This window comes from Rhea pennata, chromosome 31 (assembly GCF_028389875.1).
Source record: "Rhea pennata isolate bPtePen1 chromosome 31, bPtePen1.pri, whole genome shotgun sequence".
Lineage (NCBI taxonomy): Eukaryota > Metazoa > Chordata > Aves > Rheiformes > Rheidae > Rhea > Rhea pennata.
In genome coordinates, this window is record NC_084693.1 from 1,749,979 (window position 1) to 1,770,286 (window position 20,308).

A 20,308-nucleotide genomic window follows, 5' to 3' on the forward strand; every position below is an offset into this window, starting at 1 on the left:
GCCCTGCTGTAACGAGTCCCCGAGCAGCGTCATTAAAGGTTTTTTTTTTTTTTTTTCCTTTTTGGTTATTTATCGCCTTGCGCCTCTCCCTGCAGGAGCCGCCGCGGGGGCGCGCGCGGGTCCCGGGGGGCGCGCGCGGGTCCCGGGGGGCGCGCGCGGGTCCCGGGGCGGGGGGGGGGGGCGCCCGCGCGCTACGCCGCATGCGCGCTACGCCGCTCCCGCCAAGTGGGTGTGGCCCGCGCGGTGACCAATGGGAGCGGCGCCTCGCGGCGGCTCCGGCCAATAGGCGGCGGCCGGGCCGTTTGGCGGTTGAAGATGGCGGCGGCGCGCGGCGGCGCTGAGGAGAAGGCGGAGGAAGAGGGCGGGGAGGCGGCGGCGGCGGCGGCGCCGGGCCGCGGCCAGCTCTTCGCCGCCGTGGTGGACACCTTCCTGGAGAAGCTGGTGGCGGCGGGGAGGTGAGGCCAGGCGGGGGCCAAGTCTCGCGAGAAAGTATTGGGGGGGGGAAACGGCTGGGCGTCTCGCGAGAGTTGCGGAGCTCTCGCGAGACTTGGGGCTTGGCCGTGGTCCTGCCCCCAGGCCCAAGAAACGACGGATTTGGGGGTTTTTTCGCAGCTACCAGAGGTTTGCGAACTGCTACCGCGACTTCTACCGGCTGCAGCCCGAGCTGACCCGGAGCATTTATGACCAGTTCGTATCTCAGCTGCAGGCCTCTATCAAGGTGAGCGGGGCCGCGCGGCCTGTGCAAAGGCCGAACTGATACTGACGGCAGAAAGTAGTTACGGAGAAGCATGTTGAGACAGGGAGGCAAAATGCTGTTTCTCGAACAGAAAAAATAAACAAAAAAGGGAAGAATGCACCCCCAAGATCCTCCCGAACGGCTGCATCTCCCCAGGAGGAGCTGTAGCCGTTGTTGGGGAAGGGCAAGGGCTGGCGAGGCGGAGCCTGTGTCAGTGCCGTTTGGGTGCTCCTGAAGCCCTGCGTTGTCCTTCCCTTGCAGGAGGAGATTCAGGAGGTGAAGGAGGAAGGGAACCTGGAGGCGCTCTTTAACTCACTGGATAAGATCGTGGAAGAGGCAAAGGACCAGGAAGAGCCTGCGTGGTGAGGGACATCTCGGTCTTGTGGGAAGCAGTCCTGGGAGGTTCTGTGTGGAGATTGGTTCTTTCAAGGGTCCAGGTGACTTCCTGTGTGATGTTTGGGTCCTTTGCTTCAAGCTTCACCCCAAAGGAACATCTAAAATCTCCTATATCTTAACAAGAACATCATTGTTTTCAAAACATCAAAAATGAGATTTATCTGTGCTTCTTTAAGGCACATAGTTAACTTCCTTTTTGCAAGGAAGAGTGTAGTGCAACAGGGAACAGAGGTGAGATAAACTCAAAGTGATTCTGAATAATTCAAAAGCCAGAGCATGCCTTTTAGCCACAGCTGCTGTCCTAGTAGGAGAGCTCACAGCAAAGCTTTCTGTTGCAACATGTTGCTCAGGGACTTGGCGAGTGCTAGAAGTCGTACAAGCCGCCTTTCATTTGTCCTGAAGGCGAGCTGGGTCTTTTGATCAAAAGCATCGTAGTGACTCCATGTGTCCGTGTTTGGGGAAGTTAATTATATCCCCTGCCTTCACGCCTCCACTGACTGCGGGGTTTTGGGAAGGACTCCTCCTATTTCTTCCTGCGTGCCATTAGAGGGCTGCGCCATGGGGTGCCCATTAGATACTCGCATTAGAGCCATCCTCCGAAGCATCTTGGGCAGTGCCAGAGATAAATTGCTGGAGTCAACGAGCCGATGCATTGTGGCAACGACTCAAGTTTCAGTTAGAGCGTGTGAGCATAATTGCCACGCAAGATTATTGCTCTCTGGTCGCTACACACCCTGGTCGTTCCCAGGCGTCCCAGCGGCATCCCCGAGGAAGACGTTCGCAGTGCTGTGGTGCCGTACCTCCTGAAACACAGGGCTTACCTCCGCAAAGTCCTGAAGGAGAAGGAGGAAGAGAACAGGAAACTAGCAGAGTCCGTGCTCGCTGGGAGGGACAGAATCACAGAGCTGCAGCGGCAGATACAGGATCGCAAACGAGCCTGGCAGGTAAAACCACTGTCTTGTCTTTGCACCGAAGCAACATCCTCCTGAAAGGAAAAGTCGTGTAGTTTCTCTAGCAAAAGACTGTGCCTCATTTAAGATGAGCGGGAAACTTGCGCTGTTCATTCGCTGTAGTGGGTCTCTGGGTGGGTCTCTGCTCTAGGAGGTGGAGGACAAGGGTATGACAAAGACGTGTGAATCAGTTGGGGAAGAGCAGACTCACTGGTGCCTGGAAAGTCCAGCCCCAGCTGCTGGATGCAGAGCAACTTCTGAAAGCTGGCCCTTGTCAAAGGCCTTGCCAGGAGCCAAGTACTGCAGAAACTGGCAGGGAGGTCTAGGCTTTCCGGGCATTTGCGCTGGAGGTCTTCAGTGTTTTTCACTGTGTGCTCCCAAACGGAGTGTGCTGGATGGGATGCTTTTGTGGGTGAGCCTACAAGAAAGATTAATGGATTGTTTTCTGTATGTGCTGGGGACAGCAGTATATGCGAGGCTCTGTTTTACATCAGTGCTGCTTTGTGTCCTAAGCACTGGCCTCTGTGGAGAAAAGCACTTTGCTAAGTTTGATGTTTGTTTGTTTTCCTTCCAGGCAATTAGTAAAGAGCAGAGAGAGCTCATCATGACATTCAAGGAGCCCCAGTGAGGAAGCAGAGGTTCTGTAAATGTTTCACACGTGGATTTTCTCTTCCCCAAATGCTTTGGGAAGTGGAGTTCTGCACCTGGCGTATATAAACTGTGCAAACAGGACTGCACACTTGTGTTCCTCTTGGCAGGCTGGAAGGAGCTGTTGCAGTAGGACTGAATCACTACTGAACTTGCACAGTTTGATCAAAGATTGTGAAATGAGAAAATGCATCAGGATGTTTGGAAATAGATGACTATTTCTTATTCCCTGCTCAGCTCAACAGTGAGGGGAGTCCTACGGATGCGACAGCGACGCATGTCTGTGCACTAACACGCTTCTTTAGCACTATGATGAGCAGCATTCTGTCTTGCTAAAGCTGAATTTGAGACCCTCAAGGCGTTTCAGATGCACTTTGCAGAAACCTTGGTGCCTTACGCAACAAGTGGAGCACAGATAGTAACTGTGCTCTGTGCTGGGTAGAGGAGCCGGGGAGCGGTCAGCAGAGCTGGCTGTAGCGTATGAAGCACGCGATCGGTTAAATGTTACAATGGCGTTTTGTGCAGCTGAATTGTAAATAGCCACTTTAGACCCTTTGCCATGTTTTTGCAGTGTTCATTTTCAGTGATCTGTTTCTTCTAGCAGTTGTCCACCCGTTGGCCGTTAGAAAAGACACGCTAGCCGCTGCTCTCTCACACCATGTGCCTCCTTTCCGTATATCCTTTTTTCCAGCTATTCTTTTACATCAGCTCTCTGCAGCTACACGCAAAAGACACGCTGAGGCTGCTTCTTCAGGGAGCCCGAAGAATCTCAGGGCGTGTTGTCTGTTTGTGTGTAGCTGAGTGGGGTCCCCACCTTGACTTGGTGCGTGGGGTCAGTGAGCCCCTTCCATTCGTGGGCTCATGGCTAAAATACTTAGCAGTCCCAAAGTCCTGTGTGGGTTCAGCCCTGTTTATACCCAGCTTGAGCTGTTCTTTACCAGCTCCCTATTAGAAATTTGCCTCTTCTTACAGAAAGCGAAGCAGGGACTTACCCAATATCTGCATGGCAGTGAGTTAGTGAAACCCAGGAGCTGAGCTATCTCTTTAAAATGAAGAAATAGCCTTCCTTTGGGCTGCGTAGATAACGAGGAGAATCTTACTGTGTCTGGCAAGGATTAATCACAAGCCTATTTCCAACAGATGCCAGGTCTGCCAAGGGCAGCAGGTTCCTCTACCTGTCCAGTCGGCTGCCTCCCTCCTGGCCCGCTCAGCACTTCGGCTGCTGGTGAAAGCCGGCCGGAGGAGACGCTTCCCGGTGTGGTGTTGAAATACGGATTCTGAGAACAAAGAAAGACGGCACTTTCCACCGAGCACGAGCCTCTGTTTCCAATTAGAGGCAGCCAAAGCATATGATTGACTGACTGAGGCATATTTTCCTTTTGTCGTAAACAAGCCTTCCCTTGCTGCATTATAATCTAAATAAATCGGGGCTGTTCCCCTGCTCTTGGCTGCCTCTGTGTGTGCTTGGCCCGTGCACTCTGTAGTTTATGGGTTTGTTTGACAGAGGCTCTGGTCTCAGCATTTCCCTCCTCCTCCGCCCCAAACCCTCCAGTTCTGCTTTCCAAGACAGGCCTGGATTTATGGAATTGGAAAGTCTGGGAAGTGGTCAGGACCGTCGCTCCTGGGTGCACCCAGCACCCCCCCGTTCACCTTCTAACGTGGCCCTGAGCCTAGAGCCCACCTGGAGCCGAGTACGAGCTCAGCACGGATGCCCTCGGGCAGCGGGGTCCTGGCTTGTTTCCAGCTCCCGGGGCCCCTCGGACGTGGCACGGGGCGGCTGCGGGGTGTTGCGAGGGTCACCGGGGTCGCGGCGCGTTTCCTCCCTGGGGCTTGGCGGCCGGCCGGGCTCGGCGCGGGGGGAAGCGAGCTGAAATGACAGGCTGCCGCGCGGAAGGAACGCGCCCGCGTCGCGGAGGCAGAAACTGTGTCCTGGGCCGGAGAGGAAACCTCGTGAGCAGCGGTGGGGAAACTCCCCGGTGCGGCAGCAATTTGCAGGCCGCGACGTGCGTCACCGAGCGGGTCCTGACCCCTGAGGACCTGCAGGGACCGCAGGGGACCCAGGCTCCTGCCCCAGTCCCACCAGTGGGGACCGGCCAGAGGGACTGGTGAACAGGCCGAGCCCCGTCTCACGTCCCAGTAAATCTCTCCGTGCTGGCCCGGGGCTCCGGCTCCCTCCCAGCGGGCTCCAGCCATCAGTTCGCCCCAAACCACAATTGCCGCCTGGGCTGGCGGCTCCCGGCCCCCGAACGGATGAACCAGAAATAGCCCTGGCGGGGCCGCGGGGCCCCTCCTCGCCTGCGGGCGCCGCGGGCTATAAAGCGGCGCGGGCGCCCGGGCAGCCGCACCGAGCGCCGAGCACCCGCGGCACCATGCGGACCCTCGTGCTGCTGACCCTGCTGGCCCTCGTCGCCCTCGCCCTCGGCCGCGGCGGTAAGGGGCGAGCGGGACTGGGGCGCCCGGCCCCAAAACGGGCCGAGCCCCCGGTGGTGCTGCCGGGACCCCAGGGAGGGGGGACGGGGAGAGAGTTTTTTTTTTTGTTGTTGTTTTTGTTTTTTTTTTTTTTTTGCTGGTTAGAGATGGGGGATGGGAATCGGGATGCCTGGGCCAGCGTGGGGAGGGAGGTCTGGGTGAGCGCAGGGCTGGAAGGAGAGACCCCGGAGAGGAGGAAGAGGAGGAGCAGGGAGGAAGGTGCAGCAACGCACCTGGCTTTCCCACACCCTGAACTATGCTCCGCTCGCAGACTCGGACCGTTCCGCCAGCGCCGCCGACTCGCCCAGCTCCGAAGGTGAGTGCCGGCGGCCGGCTCCGTCCCCGGTGCCGGGCCAGACCCGCATCCGGCCGCCCTAACGCCTCCGCTCTTGCCTCCCTCCCCGCAGCCTTCGTCTCCCGCCGCGCCAGCGCCGAGCTGGTGCGCAGGCACAAGAGGAACTTCGCCGTGGGCAGGTAAGGGCCGCCGAAACGGCGCTGGGGCGGCGGCGTGGGGCCCCGCCGGCATCGCCCGCTCCGTCCCCGCAGCTCCTACGGCGCCGCGCCGGACCCGCTGGAGGCCAAGCGCGAGGTGTGCGAGCTCAACCCCGACTGCGACGAGCTGGCCGACCACATCGGCTTCCAGGAGGCGTACCGGCGCTTCTACGGCCCCGTCGTCTAGCCGCAGCCCGCCGGCAAAGCCCCCGCAAACGCACAATGAAATAAATAAATGTGCGAACGGTGCATCTGGCTCCTTCCTGGGCGCGGGGGAGCGGGGGTGGCGCGAGGCCACGGCGGGGACCCCAGCGGGGCCTCGGTTCCCCCTCCCCGGAGCTGCTCCGCGGCTCCCAGGGACCCAATTCCGCCTCCCTACCCGGTTGCAAGACACCTGGGTCCCATCCGTCACCCCCCCCCCCCCCCCCCCAGCAAGCCCTCTGCCGCAGGTCCTGCCGTGGGCGAGCCCCCGCGGGCAGAAACCCCCCGTCCGAGGGGCAAACGAGCCCCGATTCACCGCGGCAGCAGGCAACGCAGGAAGGAATAAAGGAAATATTATTGCTGTTTTACGGATAAGGAAGGGAGCGATCTGAAATCTGGTTGCAAATCAAATGGAAAGCAACCCAAGGTTTTGTCTTGCTCTGCCCAGGTCAGGTAAAAATTAAAAGCAGGCTGGGGAGCGCGAGGCTTCGGGCAGCCGTTCCCTTCGGAAAAGCGCAAAGTTGGGTTGGAAAAGAGCACGCGTGAGTGCGGATTCACGCGTTAAAACGTCCGCGCCGGTGCCGGAGAAACGCGGGCCGCGAACCACCACAAAACGAGGGGTACAAACACCTCGTATTTTATTAAGCCAGTCAACGTGTCGGGATCACAGTCAGACGCGCGCCGCGAGAGCCCCCGAGCTCCTCCTGGGCCGGGTCGGGCTCCGGCGCTTCCCGGCAGCCCCGCGCCAGGGCTGGGTTTGGAATTTGTGCTACAAAAAGGGGCAGCGAGGAAGAGGCCATCGCCCCTCGCCACGGGGCTCGCCGGGCCCGGGAGCCGGCGCCGCGCCGCCGTCCTTCCTCCGCTCCCGCGGCCGCCCCGTCTTCGCCCTCCTCGCAATCCCTGCCCGCCGCGGAGCAGCGAGTTCACCTGGCCGCTGCAAGTCCGAGACGCGCGTGCGAAGCCCGAGGCGCTGCGGGCGGCAGGGAGCCGAGCGGAGCGACGACGGGAGCAGGAGGAAGAGGCGCGCAGGAACCCCCCCAGCCCCCCGGGCACCGGCCCCACCGCTCCCGCCCGCGGCCGACGCGCCGCCTCCGCCGGAAACCCGACCCGCCGCAAGCCCCCCGCAGCCCGTGCTCTCCGGGGAACAGGGTCGCCCCCAACCCTCCGAGAGCTCGCCACAGGGGCAACAAAAAGGAAAGAAAACCAAGGCCCAGAAACACACAAAAACACATTAAAAACAACGTTTTTCGGCCCACAAAGCAATTTTTTTTTTCTTTTCGCTTTTCTTCCCAGCGCAGTGGGTGTTAAGGGGTGAGCTTGGAGCTGGTCCTAGCAAGCTTTGAGTAGGTACAGGAGTAGCACCATATGGATTAGCAGCGGAGCAGAGCTGGCCTTCCCGAGGCTCCAGCATCGCACGGTGGACTAGGCTGGCAAGTCAGCTCGCGGCTGTACCTGCGGCCGGCATCGCTACGCCGCGGTGAGCTCAAGGGAAACCCCAACCACAACGCCCAGGAGCCAGGATCCACGGAGCCTCCCCCCGCCCTTCAAGCCTTCCCTGTCCTTGGAGAAGTGTTTAGCATCAGCAACCACCCTGACAGGCTTTTGGCTGCGTGGTTTGGACGTGGAAGCGATGCACCAAATCCCACGCAGGGGCAAACTGGCTCCGGCCATCAAGGCAGAGCTGGGGCAATTTATAGCCAGGGAGGGGGCTCCAGCTCATCACAAGCGGTGGGATAGGGGCTGAGAAGGGTCTTCCCTTACCCTGAACTCAAAAGATGCCAAGCTGAACCTCCACTAAAAGGTAATGCTTCGGGGAAGGACACAACTTGCCCTCTTCCCCGAAGCCTCACTTTGCAGCTTTGCTGTTTCAGAGCTTCTCAACTCTCCTGTTTTTTCCCCCCTTTCACGTATCTCCAGCCAGGGACATGCACCCAAAAATCCAGAATCACGGTCGCATGCTCTGGAGGGTAAAGCAAGGTGGGGAAGGGATCTTTCAGGTGTCTTTTAAAAAAGGTGACAATCCCTCCCTAACCGGCCCAGAGGGTGAGGACAACCAAAAGGTACCGCAGGCTGAATGCTGCTGCGAGGCAGTTACTACGATTTCCCTCGGAAAGGCAGTCAGGGGTCTTTTCCTACTCTCTAGGTCTGCGAAACTTCAGGGTAATATCGAAACAATCCCTTAGGGGACCAGGCAGCCCTGGGCCAAGGCCCCTGGCTCCCACCTCTTCAGCGACAGCACGTGCCCCGAGACCCTGCCTAGCTTGGCGCCCAGCGTGGATCCTGCACCACAGGCAGCCCAGGCTGCTGCACAGACCAAGACACTTGTAGCTCCAGGGGACCCATTCCCTTTTGGTTGCTGCTTCCTTTGCATTGCTCTTTTCCCTCTCCACCTCCAGCCAAGGAAATACCTGGCCCAGGGCAAAGCTGAGAAACACCTCCAGATCCTTGCATTTCTCATTTCAGATTAACATCCTTCTCTTTATCAAATCCAAGTGCACAGTTTGCACTACGCAACCAAAGGAGAATGACAATTAGGGCTGCCGAAAGAGCTGGGCTTCAGCTCAAGCACATCTCAGAGCTGCAGGCTTTGCAGACCCTTCTGATTTGCTTTACAGCAAGGAGATGGATGGTTTTCTTAAGCAGCAGGAAGAAAAGCACAGCTCCCCAGCCAGCCACCCTGCTGAGCCAGGTTCCTGGTGGACAAGGAGCGCATTTCATTCAGCCTAGCTGAGCAGCACTCTCCACATCAGCAGAGGGGCAGAAGGGGAGGCGAATCTTTCCCCCACCACACCGTATTGCTCTGGCTCATGCACTGAAGGACGAGCCTCACAGAGTGATTCTTTCTTCCTTCCCCCATCCCCATCCAATAAAAATAATGAGCTACGCAAACAAATGGCTTTAAATAAAAATCACTGATAGCACTGGAGGAAAGCACAACTGCCAAGCTTCACAGTCCATCTTAGATTTCTAAGAAAGCCCAACTCGAGCCAATCTTTAACCTGCCCTTCTACTTCCGCTGTTTCCTTGGCTTAGCCTAGGAAAGCACCACAAGTGTCAGGAGACGCTGCAAAGGGAAAAATCTGCGGGAAGCCCTGCCAGTCTACCCCCTCCACCTGCCTTTCAGGTCACCTTTCGAGCATGTGAACCAAGCACGTAGGGCCAGCTCCAGCTGTAACTTAATGCTCCGCATTTCTCTCTGCCTGTGCCACAGGACTGCGTGCTGCAAAGGAACTGAAATTGCTGGGATTTGTGCCGAGTTTTTTTGTTTGTTTTTTTGTTGTTGTTTTTTTAACCTGAAAAAAAGGAACATCCTGCCACACCAGTACAATGCATCGTGCTAGGAAGTCTGCACACATTGGAGTATGTTACTTGTCTTTCCATATTATGCCCCTTTTATAGCAGCTTCTGGCTGGCCCATGTGAAAAAACAATCAAACATAGAAGACTAGTGGTTTTTACTTGCATAGCTGCTGTTAGTTCACGTGGATGGAAACGTCTGTTTCTTGAGTACACTCACACAGATGAACTATGAAGAGGCCATTCAGCCTATCTCCCACTGCTCAGCTGTCTTGGGAGCAACCTGTTTCTTCATTTCCAAGCATCAGCATCACAGGAAGTCAGACACAGGTTCCCTTGAGATGCTGCCAGGTTGGAGGTCTGTTCGGTCCCTTGCAGGGCACAAGGGGGAATCGGCTCTTCCAGCATCTGCCCAGGTAGCATCTTCCCTTCTTTCTGGGATGCTAGAAGCACAGAATAGTTCATGGGCTCAGTCCTGGACCACAGCAGTCCCTGCGTTACCTTTGCCTGCCCCGGAGCAGGATGTGGGGAGGATACGACCACGCGAATTCTGCCACCCTCTCTAGCATGACGTAGCAGCAGCAGTGTCAGAACAGCCAGTAGAAGAGATAATGGCTTTGAGATCCTCCTTCCTCCTCCACACTCCTTGCACGTATGCAAGATTTAAGAAAAGAAAAAAGAAAAAAGAGGCTTGGGTCCTTGGGAGATGGGCCTTGGGAGCTGGCTTCATTCATCCCATGGTCACAGCACTCAAACCAAGCGGTTGAGCCTTATTGGTGTTTAAATCCCACAGGGCTCTTCTCCCTCTCCCAGCGATTCTGCTGGATTCAGCTCCTTTTCTCCAAGGCCTAATGCTGAAAGCAAGGAAGTGGGAGGGACTGGGGAAGGGGGAAAAAGAGGAAAAGAAAGGAGAAAAAGTCCTTTTCACCTCTCTCCAGCAGCCCAGCCAAACTCTCGTTGAAGCACACAGCTTGTACAGAAAGCAAGGATAGCAAGAAGCCCACAGCGGTACTTCAGACTGCTCTCTCTTTGCAGGCCGAAATCCCTTTGCACTGAGCCCGCTCCATGGGGACAAGGAAGGGAAATAAATATGTTTTTCTTTCCCCCAAAAAAGAAAAAAAAATTATATTAAGAGCTTTTTTCGTTCTCCCCCTCTTTTTAAATAGCTTTGTTTCCTTTTCTAACATTGGATGAGTATCCAGAACCCCAAAGGAACTCCATTTTTTCTTTCTTTTTTTTAATAGTTCTATATATATATATGTATATGTAAATATATGTATATATATATATAAAACTAAGAATCAGTAAGAAAAAACCCTTGAAAAATAATTAACTCTAAGGGAAAAAAAAAGAAAAAATATCTGCTTTCCTGTCACCAGGTTGCCAAGCAAGAGCTAAACACTCTTCGGCTCTCGTTTCCCAAGCTAGCAGGGCTCCATTTCTGCTGTGCTGGTTTGGTTTCATTTAAGTGAAGTCCACACTTTGGAAGCCGCCTGCCCGTTTCAGATGACCAAGCAAGCTTTGGGGAGGAAGGAGGGGGGAAAATGAATGACTGCCCGTCTCTCGCCCATCCCTGCTGACTGGGAGAAGGGCAGAGCTCTGCCTCAGCCGTGCCGAGGTGCCTCTCTCTTCTCAGAGCAGTTGGCGCTGTTGGAGATGTACAGCCGTCTGGTCGGGGTGCGGGTGGCGGGTGTCCGTGTGCGTGCCCAGATTGTCTTTTTTTTTTAATTTTTTTTGTAGACATTTTTCTTGTTGTTGCTGCTGCTGCTGCTTCTTCGTGTCTAAGTGTCGCCTGGATTTTTGTTTCCTTCGTTCAGACGCTGCACGTTCCGAGAGGGGGAGAGAAAGGTACACCAACCCGATCCCCTTCTGAACATCAGCCCATCTCTTTCCACTGCTTGTAGAACTCCAGAACATTTTTTATTTCTACGCTGGCATTGGCGGCTGCCTGGATGGCAGACTGCAAGTAAACACATACACAGCGGGTTATTTCCTCCCTGCCCTGTCAAGAGGGCTGCCCTTCACAACCACTAGATTGTCACAGGCACAGCTTTTCATGGCTAAAAGGCCCAATTCTCCTTCATGCTAATGTGCCTTTACACAGCTCTGGTATTAGAAGCCCGTACAGTCATGCAAATTACTGTTCTCCCTCCCCCCTCAGGATACTTCGCACCACAAAAGCATGACAGATCAAGAGGCCTTCAAGAAAATAAACAGTAGGAACCATGACTTACAAGCTAGATTTGGGCAGTCCGGGACAGTTACTACCAAAACAAACTGTTGCCAAACAACCAGATTTTAACCTTGCTAGAAAGCAAGAAGGTGCAGTTCAGCCAGAACAAAGAGCTACTGACCTGCATGGGCACTGAGAACATGCTTGGGTCCTCCAGCTGAAAGCCCGTGATGATGGTGACCATTCCTGTGGTGTCGTCTTCTCCACTTGCCTGGGACACCGTCAGCTGTTTGCAGCTGTCCAGGATTTTATAGAGGTTCCTGCCACACAGGTGCAAGAGAAGAGAAGTGGAGCAGAAAGTCAGAGAGGAGAGCACCTGTTTGTGCAAAGCGGGCACCGGTTTCACGCATGCTCAAGGAGGATGCCCTGAAGGTAAAGCTGTTTCTCTGTCACCCACTGAGGGCTTCTCTGAGACCATTCTTAGGACCAGAAGTGTTTGGTGTTATACGACACAGATGTGTGCCTTGCCACTCTCTTTGGGGAATTTTATAGTCACCCACATAAAGCACCAAATCCAACAAGCTGTGTGACCAGTCCCAGTGCTAACACTTCTCCCCAGATCCCATCTGCCTGCTAGGAATCAGGCTCAGACATCTCCAGATGCTGTAATCTTACCAGGCATCTAAATCTTGTCTCTTCAATTTATGCCTCTCAAAGCTCTTCCCAACATCTTTCTGGCAACGAATGTACCTAAGGAAAGATCGGAATCACTAAGTCCACATAGAGACCATCACACAGACAGAAGTCAATATTCTACAGTAGTTCTATCAAGGGCTGCAGGCACCTCTGGCAATGTTGGCGTGTATCCGCCAAAAAGACACATAACCGCCTGAGTTGTCCCTCAGGTCACCTCTCATCACCACTGCTGTCTGCACTTCACAACACCACAAGTATTTTAAAGGCTTCCAGCCCTGACACAGGCACTGAAGGTGCAGTTTTTCTTTATAAAAGCACTCCCGTTTGCCTTGCTGCAGCTAACCTGGGCACTAATTCAATACAGCTCTCCTAGCGCTCCCAGTACCTGAGTAAAAGGTACAGCTCAGTTTTACACACCAGTAAAGAGCTGCAACTCCAGCCACCCCTCAGGAACAGCTATATTTCACAGCTGAGCAGCAACTACACGAGTGTCTGGGAAACCAGCTGCCAAACATGTTACTTCACTACTGTCCCTCTCACCAAGTGCATTCTGCAGGTCCACTTCTCACTCTGCTCTAAAGGATGCACGGCATGTTCCCAACAATGACTTTTTCTTTTCCATCCCAAAATATACCCATTCTAAAACCAACGGCAATGTGCATCATTTTCTGACTCTCACCTGTTTCCCTTTTTAAATTCTGCCTCCAGATATCGGATGCTGTCCCGAGCCCCTGCGTTCTCCTTTTTCAGGAAGTCTAAGCCATCAATCACTAACAGAAAGAAAGAAGCAAGAACATCTGGCTTACAGCTCTACGTTGGCAAGCTAACCCAGATGTGGCAAGAATTCCACATCCCGCTGAACTGCTCCTGATGCAGAGCAGCAACTGCTGCCACAGGAGGTAGATGAAGTCGGGGGTGGACATGGCCTCTCTCTTTCCAGCTGTTCTTCAATGAACTATGTTGGATGCCAAGCATGCACCACAAATGAGACAGGCTCCAAAAGAGACATATGTGAACCATCTTTCAACTGCTCCTGCAGCGGTAAGGAGCTACGGCAGCAGGACGGAATGCAGCCACCGTGGCCCAAAGGGCTTTCTTCTAGGCAAAGAGGGAATGAGGGGAAGGCAGGCTCAGCTATTTGACATGAAAAGGAGTCCCCATACCTGTTCGGGGAATGATGATTATGAACCTCCCACTAGTGGCCAGCTGCTTGACAACAGCCAGGTGCTGGCAGAGGGCCTGGGTGTCCGGGACGAGATAAGGAGACATAGCTGACTGGGCCTTGGGCTGCTGGAGACTTCCTTCCAGCTGAGAAACCTCCAGCTGAAAAACAAACCCAGAGAGAGAGACTTGCTTGGCATTTATGCTGAAACAAAGGATCAAAGAGGACAAGAAGTCCCCTGCAACACTCCACCAGGCCCTTTCAACCTCCCAGCACACAGAGGTTCAACCAAGGAGCAAAGGACCAGACACACACATTGAGGCAGTTGCAGGCTACTCATCACTTCTATCTTGGCAGAACAGAGAACCACCTCCACATGACAGGGGAACAGAGAGCTCCCTTTTCCCTTCTTAATTTCATACACATTTCAGCCAGCACCTCTCCCAGTTTTCAGCTTGGAACTAGCATCTCCTACCTGCAGTCGAAGCTGAGCCATGTCTCTCATTAGCCTGTTCCGACGAGCTTCCTCTGCAGCCTAGTTATAAAAACAAACTTCCAAATCAATTAGCAGGAAACACATAAGCTGACAGTAGCACACAATTTCAGAAACAGAGTGAAAAGAAAAAGGAACATTTGAGTAGCTTTAAGGATGGTAGGAGGAGTGAGACTTTCATCTCCAAATTCTGTAGTTACCATCTAATAGTAACCTATGGGGCACTGCGCCAATACAGAGAATTAGCCTACCTCTGCCAACTCACCATGTGAAACTGGGCTTGGGCCTGGTGCAGCAGGTTGTCTTGCTCTGACTGAGCTATGCTGATGAAGATCCCAAGCTCCGAGTTGAACTGCAGGATGCTGCCTTGCAAGTGGGTAATGAAGTGGCCAAAGCTCCGAATGCAGCAAATCCGAATAACAGACTGCAAAGAAGCAGACAGTCACCAGCCATGTTTCCCCGTGTGGGCTGTAGCCTGAGCCAGCTCTGGCTGAAGCTTACACTTTTGGAAAAGACAGAAACTGTTAATAAAAAATCCAAAGGAAACATTTCCTATGGAAATGTGCTCCTGAAGGCAATAACACGTGGAGAGAGCTGCAGAAAAGTGTATGGTTGGCCAGAAAGCTGAGAAGTGTTTGCAAACAGGGCTTCCCTAACTTGAGAAAACCACAGAGAAAACAGCAGCTGTTTTTTTTTTCTCCCCACAAATCTCTGCTCAGTCCTCAGTGCTGGGAAAGGGAACCAAATGAAGAGACAGTTTATACACTGCTCTTAGGGCAGGCACTACTCTCGGTTGGACTGCTAAGTGAGGTCAGCAAAAGGCAACTCATGCTGGACACGAGATTGCTGTACTTCACTCCAGCTGCCCCAGCAGCTTAAGATGACATTCAAGAACTCACCCTGCTGAACTCTGATTTAACAGGGCTCCCACATCACAGGTCAGAGCAGTGTCCTCAAACCTAGACAGATGTTAATGTGCTCCCACCCTACAAGGGACCAGACTGGTCTAGCAAGACAACACGAGAGAATGGTCATTTTCTGCAGACACATCCGCTGCCCAGAAATGACCACCTTGGCCATTTGTGTTTGGGACAGCATATAAATGTGCTCTGTGAGGGCAGATGGTGCCACATGAAGAGAGAGTTCACTGACTTTTGCATTTACTAAATCAGGATCACAGGAAGCATCCTGTAGCCCTGACCACATCCTCTTTCATCCCAGGAAGGGCAGAGATAACAATGCTTCTGTCCAGACAGGGAGGTCAGGAGACCTCATGCAGCAAAGCTGCCAACTGGGCTTCATTTTTTGAACAATAACTTTTGAACAGATAGATAACTGCAGCAACCACCAGTGGTGTGAACTAGCCACAGACCCAAAAGTTTGAATCAAACTGAGGTCTATTTTGGCAAGAACTGATCTAGATTTTCACCTGCACTACCAAGACTGGCTGCACTTCCAAAAAGGAAAACACAGCTGGTGCCAAGATTCAAGAGTTTATCCTGACTCACCTCCTCCACCGCTGAGAAAATGGGTCGGTCCTGTTCAAAGTTAAACCTCTTGTGTGCGTTTTTCAGAGGAGGCAGATTGCGCAGGGCCACATCTTCAGGGAGCAGCAAGTTGGCACTCAGGTCTGGGAGTTCAGAGCCACTCAGCATGTCCTTGACTTCATTACATAGGGCCAGCCCTGGAACACAGCAGAGGAGACAGCAATATATGGTGACTGAAACAACTGATGTAGGGACAAAGAGGGAAAATGCTTGAAGGCACATGATGTGTAAAGAACAAGGGTAGAAGATTTTAAGTAAATTATACATGTACTATGAGCACACACTGGGGAGGAACAACAAAAAGACCACCCAAAAACCAAAGAGTAATTGTCTCAAGCAACCTGCTGAGGTGTAATGCCTCAGGAAAACTAGTTTGTAGGGTTAGTGCTCCCATTCTTTCCAACAGACAAGCTACCCTGCCTGTGCTATGGTTTTCATGTCCCAGAGGGATCTTCAGGCTGAGACGCAGGGCACATCATGAGCATTTGGGGCATCAAAACTAGTTTACATGACTACCATGACAAAAATCATACCCTTACGTATAGTCTTTGCAGTCTATTTCAATTGTGTTGACAACACAAGTTTCACGAACACAGGTGTAAGTGTTTTGTAAGTATTTGGTACACTGTCAGCCATATAGAATAGATTAATAAGCTTTGTAGGGCAGTATTCAACTGGAAAGGTTTTTAAACACAAAAACAGCACACGGATGAAGTTGCTTCCCATTGTGCTTATAAGCTACGTGCTATTGGCAAAGCTCTCGCTCTAGGGTCTGCCACACACCACGGAAACTACTGGCAACAAGAATGGCTGCAGCACCATATTTCCATTATTTTCTCTAGTACCTGATTCCTGCAGGTCTGCAGCAGAAGGCAGAAGGTTCAGGAGCACAGACAGCCTGTTCCACAGGCTCTGAGAGCTCTGCAAGAACGAAACACAACAGGCCACAGAAAACATCAAGATGGATGTAGACAATAACCAGGCCTCTCAGGCTTTCTAGTATCTTCCACAGATCTGTCTGTAAAAATGCTTTACAAACAGTAAACATCGCTATACTTCCAGAGGTCAAGATTAGCTTAGTTCAATTGGTGGGGCAGGGAAACTTCGTTTCATATTGGGGAAGTGGGACTGGGCCAGTGGTTTCAGCAGGCCCTTAACATCCCAGCCCCAGAATGCTGAACAGAGGCAGGCACGGATTGCACACACCCATCCCGGCTCCTACCTGCGCGCACATGATGATGAGGTCTGTGTTTGTCCTCAGCCAGTCCAGGAACACCTTGACAGTGGGAAGCAACCCCTCATTGGTCACGATCTCTAGCTTCTCCTGAAGGGATCGCTCATTCCTACAGGATCTGTTGCTTGAAATGCTTTCTTCAGAGTCAGATACATCGTCTGGAAAACGAAGGGAAAAGCAGGATGGCAAACCCTTTGAGAAGCAAAGCCCTGCTGGTATGAGAATAGCACTGGGTTGAACTCCTCTGTTCCTCCACACATCTTCACAAAAACAGTTCTCTGTCCTCTGTCTTGTCAATAAGAGGGTCTTAACTGTTGCATTTTACTTTTCCTTGGGAGGAGACTACTAAAACATCCCTGTGAAAACCTGACAAATGCCCAGGCCCTGCAGCATCCTCAGAGAGTCTCACTAAGAGAGCTGGGGGAAGTAGCATGTCCCAGCGCAAGGGCCATGCCATTTACTTTAGAGACCAGAGCCAGCAACCACTGTTTGGGTCACTGCGTGCCAGCCTTCGGGCAACACAAGAGAAGCAAACAGCCAGGCTATTTTACTAGCCGGGGGCAGGCAGGGAATCTAAATATCCATTATGCCTTGCAGTTCTGCAGTTCCATAGACCTGAGGAGCTCAAAGCCAGCTGCCAGGACACAGTAACTTCCCCGGATGAAACTCCAGACCAGCTAAATGAGTGACCTGCAGTCAAGGTAGCAGCAAACTGAGAATCTACTATGCATTTTGCTACAGTGTCTTATTTTAACTGCACAGTCATTTCTGCCTATTAGCACAGCAATTGCCCTTCAATAAACTCTCAGTATCAAAAGAGAGGAAGTAAATTCAGAAACCATCTCTGGCAAACGGTTAAAACTGTTAAATGTCCTTCAGCTTTAGAGACAGAGTCATCACAAAGGGGCCTGAGCTTTGAAACGGCCCAGCTGAAGCACAGAGAGCTTCAAGAAAAAGCACACAGGTTAATTCAACTTCTCGATTCCTACCTCTACAAAAATATCATGGGTACACTATTCAGATGTATTCCTGGAGCAGCAACATCTGTGTAACCCACTGAATATATAAAGAAAAATGTTAAATAGATCAAAAATCCTTTGTTTTTTCCTTTACCCTTGTCTCTTTCAAGTGGTTACGAAGCAATGCTGGGAGCTACTCAACACTAACATGATCTAATGCTCCCCTTTCAAATCTTAGCCCAAGCAATGCCTGAATCTTGCCAGAGCTGCAGGCCCATGAGTTTGGCAGCACAATGCAAAACGTTTCCTTGCTCCAGGGAAGCTGGGAGAAATAACAAACAAGACCAAACGGGCACATGTGGTTTTATCTGAAATAAAAACAACGCCCTGTAGTGCATCTGATCTCCCTTTGAAGTCCTTTTTTCACCAGAATGTTACTCAGTTTTGTAAGTCGCACGGTAATAGAGAGCTGCAAGCATGCAGCTCCACCTGCTGTGCATCTGCAGTTTGGTTCAGCCCCAAACACAGCAAGGCAGCATGCAGAGCTCACAGAAACTGGCTCTCAGCTCCTCTCAAATGCAGCTAGGTCGCATCTGCTGACTTGCAGACAAGCATAGGCACAAGAGCTTTGCAGAGTTTGTAATCTAACAGCTCAGGGAGAACTTCCTAGATTGCATCTGCTCTTTCCATCATCAGAAGTGCAAAAAAGTGTCTGATTACGAAGATTTCACATGAGGGGAAAAAAAAGGGAAGATAATTCAAACTTCTAATACCTGCTGGAATTATGCTCAGCATCATTAGAGCTGCTCAGCATCATTAGAGCTGCTCAGCATCTAGCTGGAAATCTTACTCTGTCAACAACAGATAACATAGACTAGCTGCAGGTGTCCCTTCCGCCCAGTGCTTGTAGTCCTGGACAGCAAGCATTAACAGCAAAACTCCTCATTCAGACAAAAAACAGCACAAATCCTGCCTAGTACTTCAGTGACCTGCTGGTCCAGACCTGACTGAAGGAGAACTTGCACAATTGAGAGAAGCAAATTTTAGCAAAGAGACTGCTACAGTTCACAGTTTTCCATGCAGGACTGCAGCAACAAATACCACATTGAACCAGAGCTCTAATCCTTACCTTGCTCTACCAAGCCAGGCTTCTCCAGATCTCCATTGACACATGGCTTGCTGTCTACTCCATCCTTCAAGACAGGTGGCTCGCTGTTTGGTTTCAGGAGAATGTTGCTGAAAGTGGGAGCCAAGCGAAAGCAACGTTTCGTCTGAAACAGTTGGGTAGACATGGCCTGGAGATTACTGGCTATGCTTGCATCATTAGTGCTCAGGGGCCCTGGCCCATTGATTGCTGGATCTGGAGTCTCAATTTTAGAGCTGCTTGGGCTCTTAGAGTCCCCCAGCCCACTGCCATCCACACAGTTTAAGGTCTCTTTGGGCCCACTTTTGCCTCGGCCACTTCCCTCCTCACCCGGCTCGTCCTCCATGTCCTCCAAGTCAGAACGAGATTCTTGGCTGTTCATGTCAGAGTCCGTCTCCACATCAAAAGCAGCTTCTGCCTCCTCATCACTCTTCTCTGAGCCACTTTCTGAGCCATCGCTGCCCTTTGTGGAACCCTGGCTAGAGTCAGAGTCAAAGCCCTCGCTCAAGTCACTCTCATCCACCTTCTGGGGGTGGCGGCGGCGGCGCAGACAAGAGAGGCGGGAGTATTTCTTGCTCTTCTTGCAGTCATTCTTCTGCTGTTCCTCGCTGGGCTGGTGATTGGCCAAGTCAGCTTCAGTTTCCTTCTCAATGGAGTTCAAGGGCTCCCGCGGCTCCTGGTCATCTGCAGGCATTTAAAATGAGACCACAAGTTAGAAGTGTGACACAAGCTGGTTGCCAGTCCTGAGTCCAGGGAACCAGCCACACAACCTTCAGTCATCACTTCTATTAGTGTCTTCCACCAGAGAAAGAGTAACAGCAACCCTAGGAGGTTGACTCAGTTTCTAAAAGGCAGACAGAAAGACTTGGGAAGCCTGGATTCCTACTGTTCAAACCATACTGCTCTGTTACCAGACAGCTCAGTGCTGAATGCTGCCAGCACAAAATCCAGCACAAAATCCACATCTGAATCCCAAACCCTCTCCCCAGCCTTCTGCGGTCAGAGAGCCCAGCGATCCACCAGCCAGGGTAACAGCATGTGCCAGTCAGCTTGATTAAACCAGCCACTCTGCTCTGTAACCAGACTGAGTTAACCTAACTCCTTCCTTGACCAACACACTCGGAGCCTTTGCAAGTCTATGTCATCTTGCCAGCTTCAAAACCCTGCCAGGGGAGGAGTCATTCATTGTCACTGTTGGCCAAGAAAGCTCTACTCTCGCACTCTGCTAAATGTTTGAATCATCTGATCTGAAGGGGAAGATTCAGAGGTTTTATTCTCTTTCAGCTGAACTCTGCTCAACAGGTTGTCTTGGAAATTAAAGACCTCTGTTCTCCTCTGAACAGATACTAGGTGGGCAGAATAGAGCCTGCCTCCTCAAGACACTGCTCTGCCCAGGTGTTTCACCTGACATCACCTCCTCAACAGGAGAGAAAAGAACCCAGTAAACAACAGCAAATGGAAAAAGAGAAAATACAGAGCACAGACTGCAGTAGGCAAATGATGAATGAGATGCCAAGAGATACAGAGAGATGATTCCTTACAATACAGAAAGCAATTCTTTCAATCTATGACGATCCGGAAACTCACGGAGAACTTCCAAGTGGAGACTGTCTCAATAAACTACCTGGCACTGGGGATTTCAGTCCAACACTGCAACATCACGACATCTCTAACACCACTCCATTCACTCAGAAACTATGCTACAAAGCTCA

At 52.3% G+C, this 20,308-nt stretch overlaps 3 protein-coding genes across 3 annotated transcripts in view; 2 read left to right on the forward strand and 1 right to left on the reverse strand.

Annotated features, from left to right (window-relative positions):
- Positions 1 to 278: 278 nt before the first annotated feature.
- Positions 279 to 3,286, forward strand: PMF1 (polyamine modulated factor 1). Its single transcript, XM_062597772.1, has 5 exons — positions 279 to 455; positions 613 to 718; positions 998 to 1,098; positions 1,881 to 2,076; positions 2,657 to 3,286. Exons 1-5 carry the CDS (start codon positions 316 to 318, stop codon positions 2,708 to 2,710), a joined length of 597 nt encoding a protein of 198 aa, XP_062453756.1. The 5' UTR covers positions 279 to 315; the 3' UTR covers positions 2,711 to 3,286.
- On the forward strand, positions 3,240 to 5,878 carry BGLAP (bone gamma-carboxyglutamate protein). The gene is made up of 5 exons (XM_062597613.1): positions 3,240 to 3,262; positions 4,910 to 5,160; positions 5,471 to 5,515; positions 5,607 to 5,673; positions 5,746 to 5,878. The coding sequence occupies exons 1-5, from the start codon at positions 3,240 to 3,242 to the stop codon at positions 5,876 to 5,878; spliced, it is 519 nt and encodes a 172-aa protein (XP_062453597.1).
- A 635-nt stretch (positions 5,879 to 6,513) lies between these two features.
- Positions 6,514 to 20,308, reverse strand: part of SMG5 (SMG5 nonsense mediated mRNA decay factor) — a 31,116-nt gene continuing 17,321 nt past the window's right edge. The window contains exons 12-22 of the mRNA XM_062597765.1: positions 18,582 to 19,280; positions 16,482 to 16,651; positions 16,105 to 16,180; positions 15,221 to 15,396; positions 13,978 to 14,136; positions 13,695 to 13,754; positions 13,221 to 13,380; positions 12,737 to 12,827; positions 12,037 to 12,111; positions 11,543 to 11,681; positions 6,514 to 11,148 (exon numbers count right to left, since the gene is read on the reverse strand). Of these exons, the coding sequence (XP_062453749.1) occupies positions 11,065 to 11,148; positions 11,543 to 11,681; positions 12,037 to 12,111; positions 12,737 to 12,827; positions 13,221 to 13,380; positions 13,695 to 13,754; positions 13,978 to 14,136; positions 15,221 to 15,396; positions 16,105 to 16,180; positions 16,482 to 16,651; positions 18,582 to 19,280 (1,889 nt within the window). The 3' untranslated portion in view covers positions 6,514 to 11,064. The remainder of the gene's footprint in view (positions 11,149 to 11,542; positions 11,682 to 12,036; positions 12,112 to 12,736; positions 12,828 to 13,220; positions 13,381 to 13,694; positions 13,755 to 13,977; positions 14,137 to 15,220; positions 15,397 to 16,104; positions 16,181 to 16,481; positions 16,652 to 18,581; positions 19,281 to 20,308) is intronic.

Coding starts and splice junctions, on each gene's coding strand:
- PMF1 (XM_062597772.1), top strand. CDS start 316: ATGGCGGCGGCGCGCGGCGGCGCTGAGGAGAAGGCGGAGGAAGAGGGC. Junction 719..997: donor AGCTGCAGGCCTCTATCAAG/GTGAGCGGGGCC, acceptor CTTCCCTTGCAG/GAGGAGATTCAGGAGGTGAA. Junction 2,077..2,656: donor ATCGCAAACGAGCCTGGCAG/GTAAAACCACTG, acceptor TTTTCCTTCCAG/GCAATTAGTAAAGAGCAGAG.
- BGLAP (XM_062597613.1), top strand. CDS start 3,240: ATGGCGTTTTGTGCAGCTGAATT. Junction 5,161..5,470: donor CCTCGCCCTCGGCCGCGGCG/GTAAGGGGCGAG, acceptor CTCCGCTCGCAG/ACTCGGACCGTTCCGCCAGC. Junction 5,674..5,745: donor AGGAACTTCGCCGTGGGCAG/GTAAGGGCCGCC, acceptor CCGTCCCCGCAG/CTCCTACGGCGCCGCGCCGG.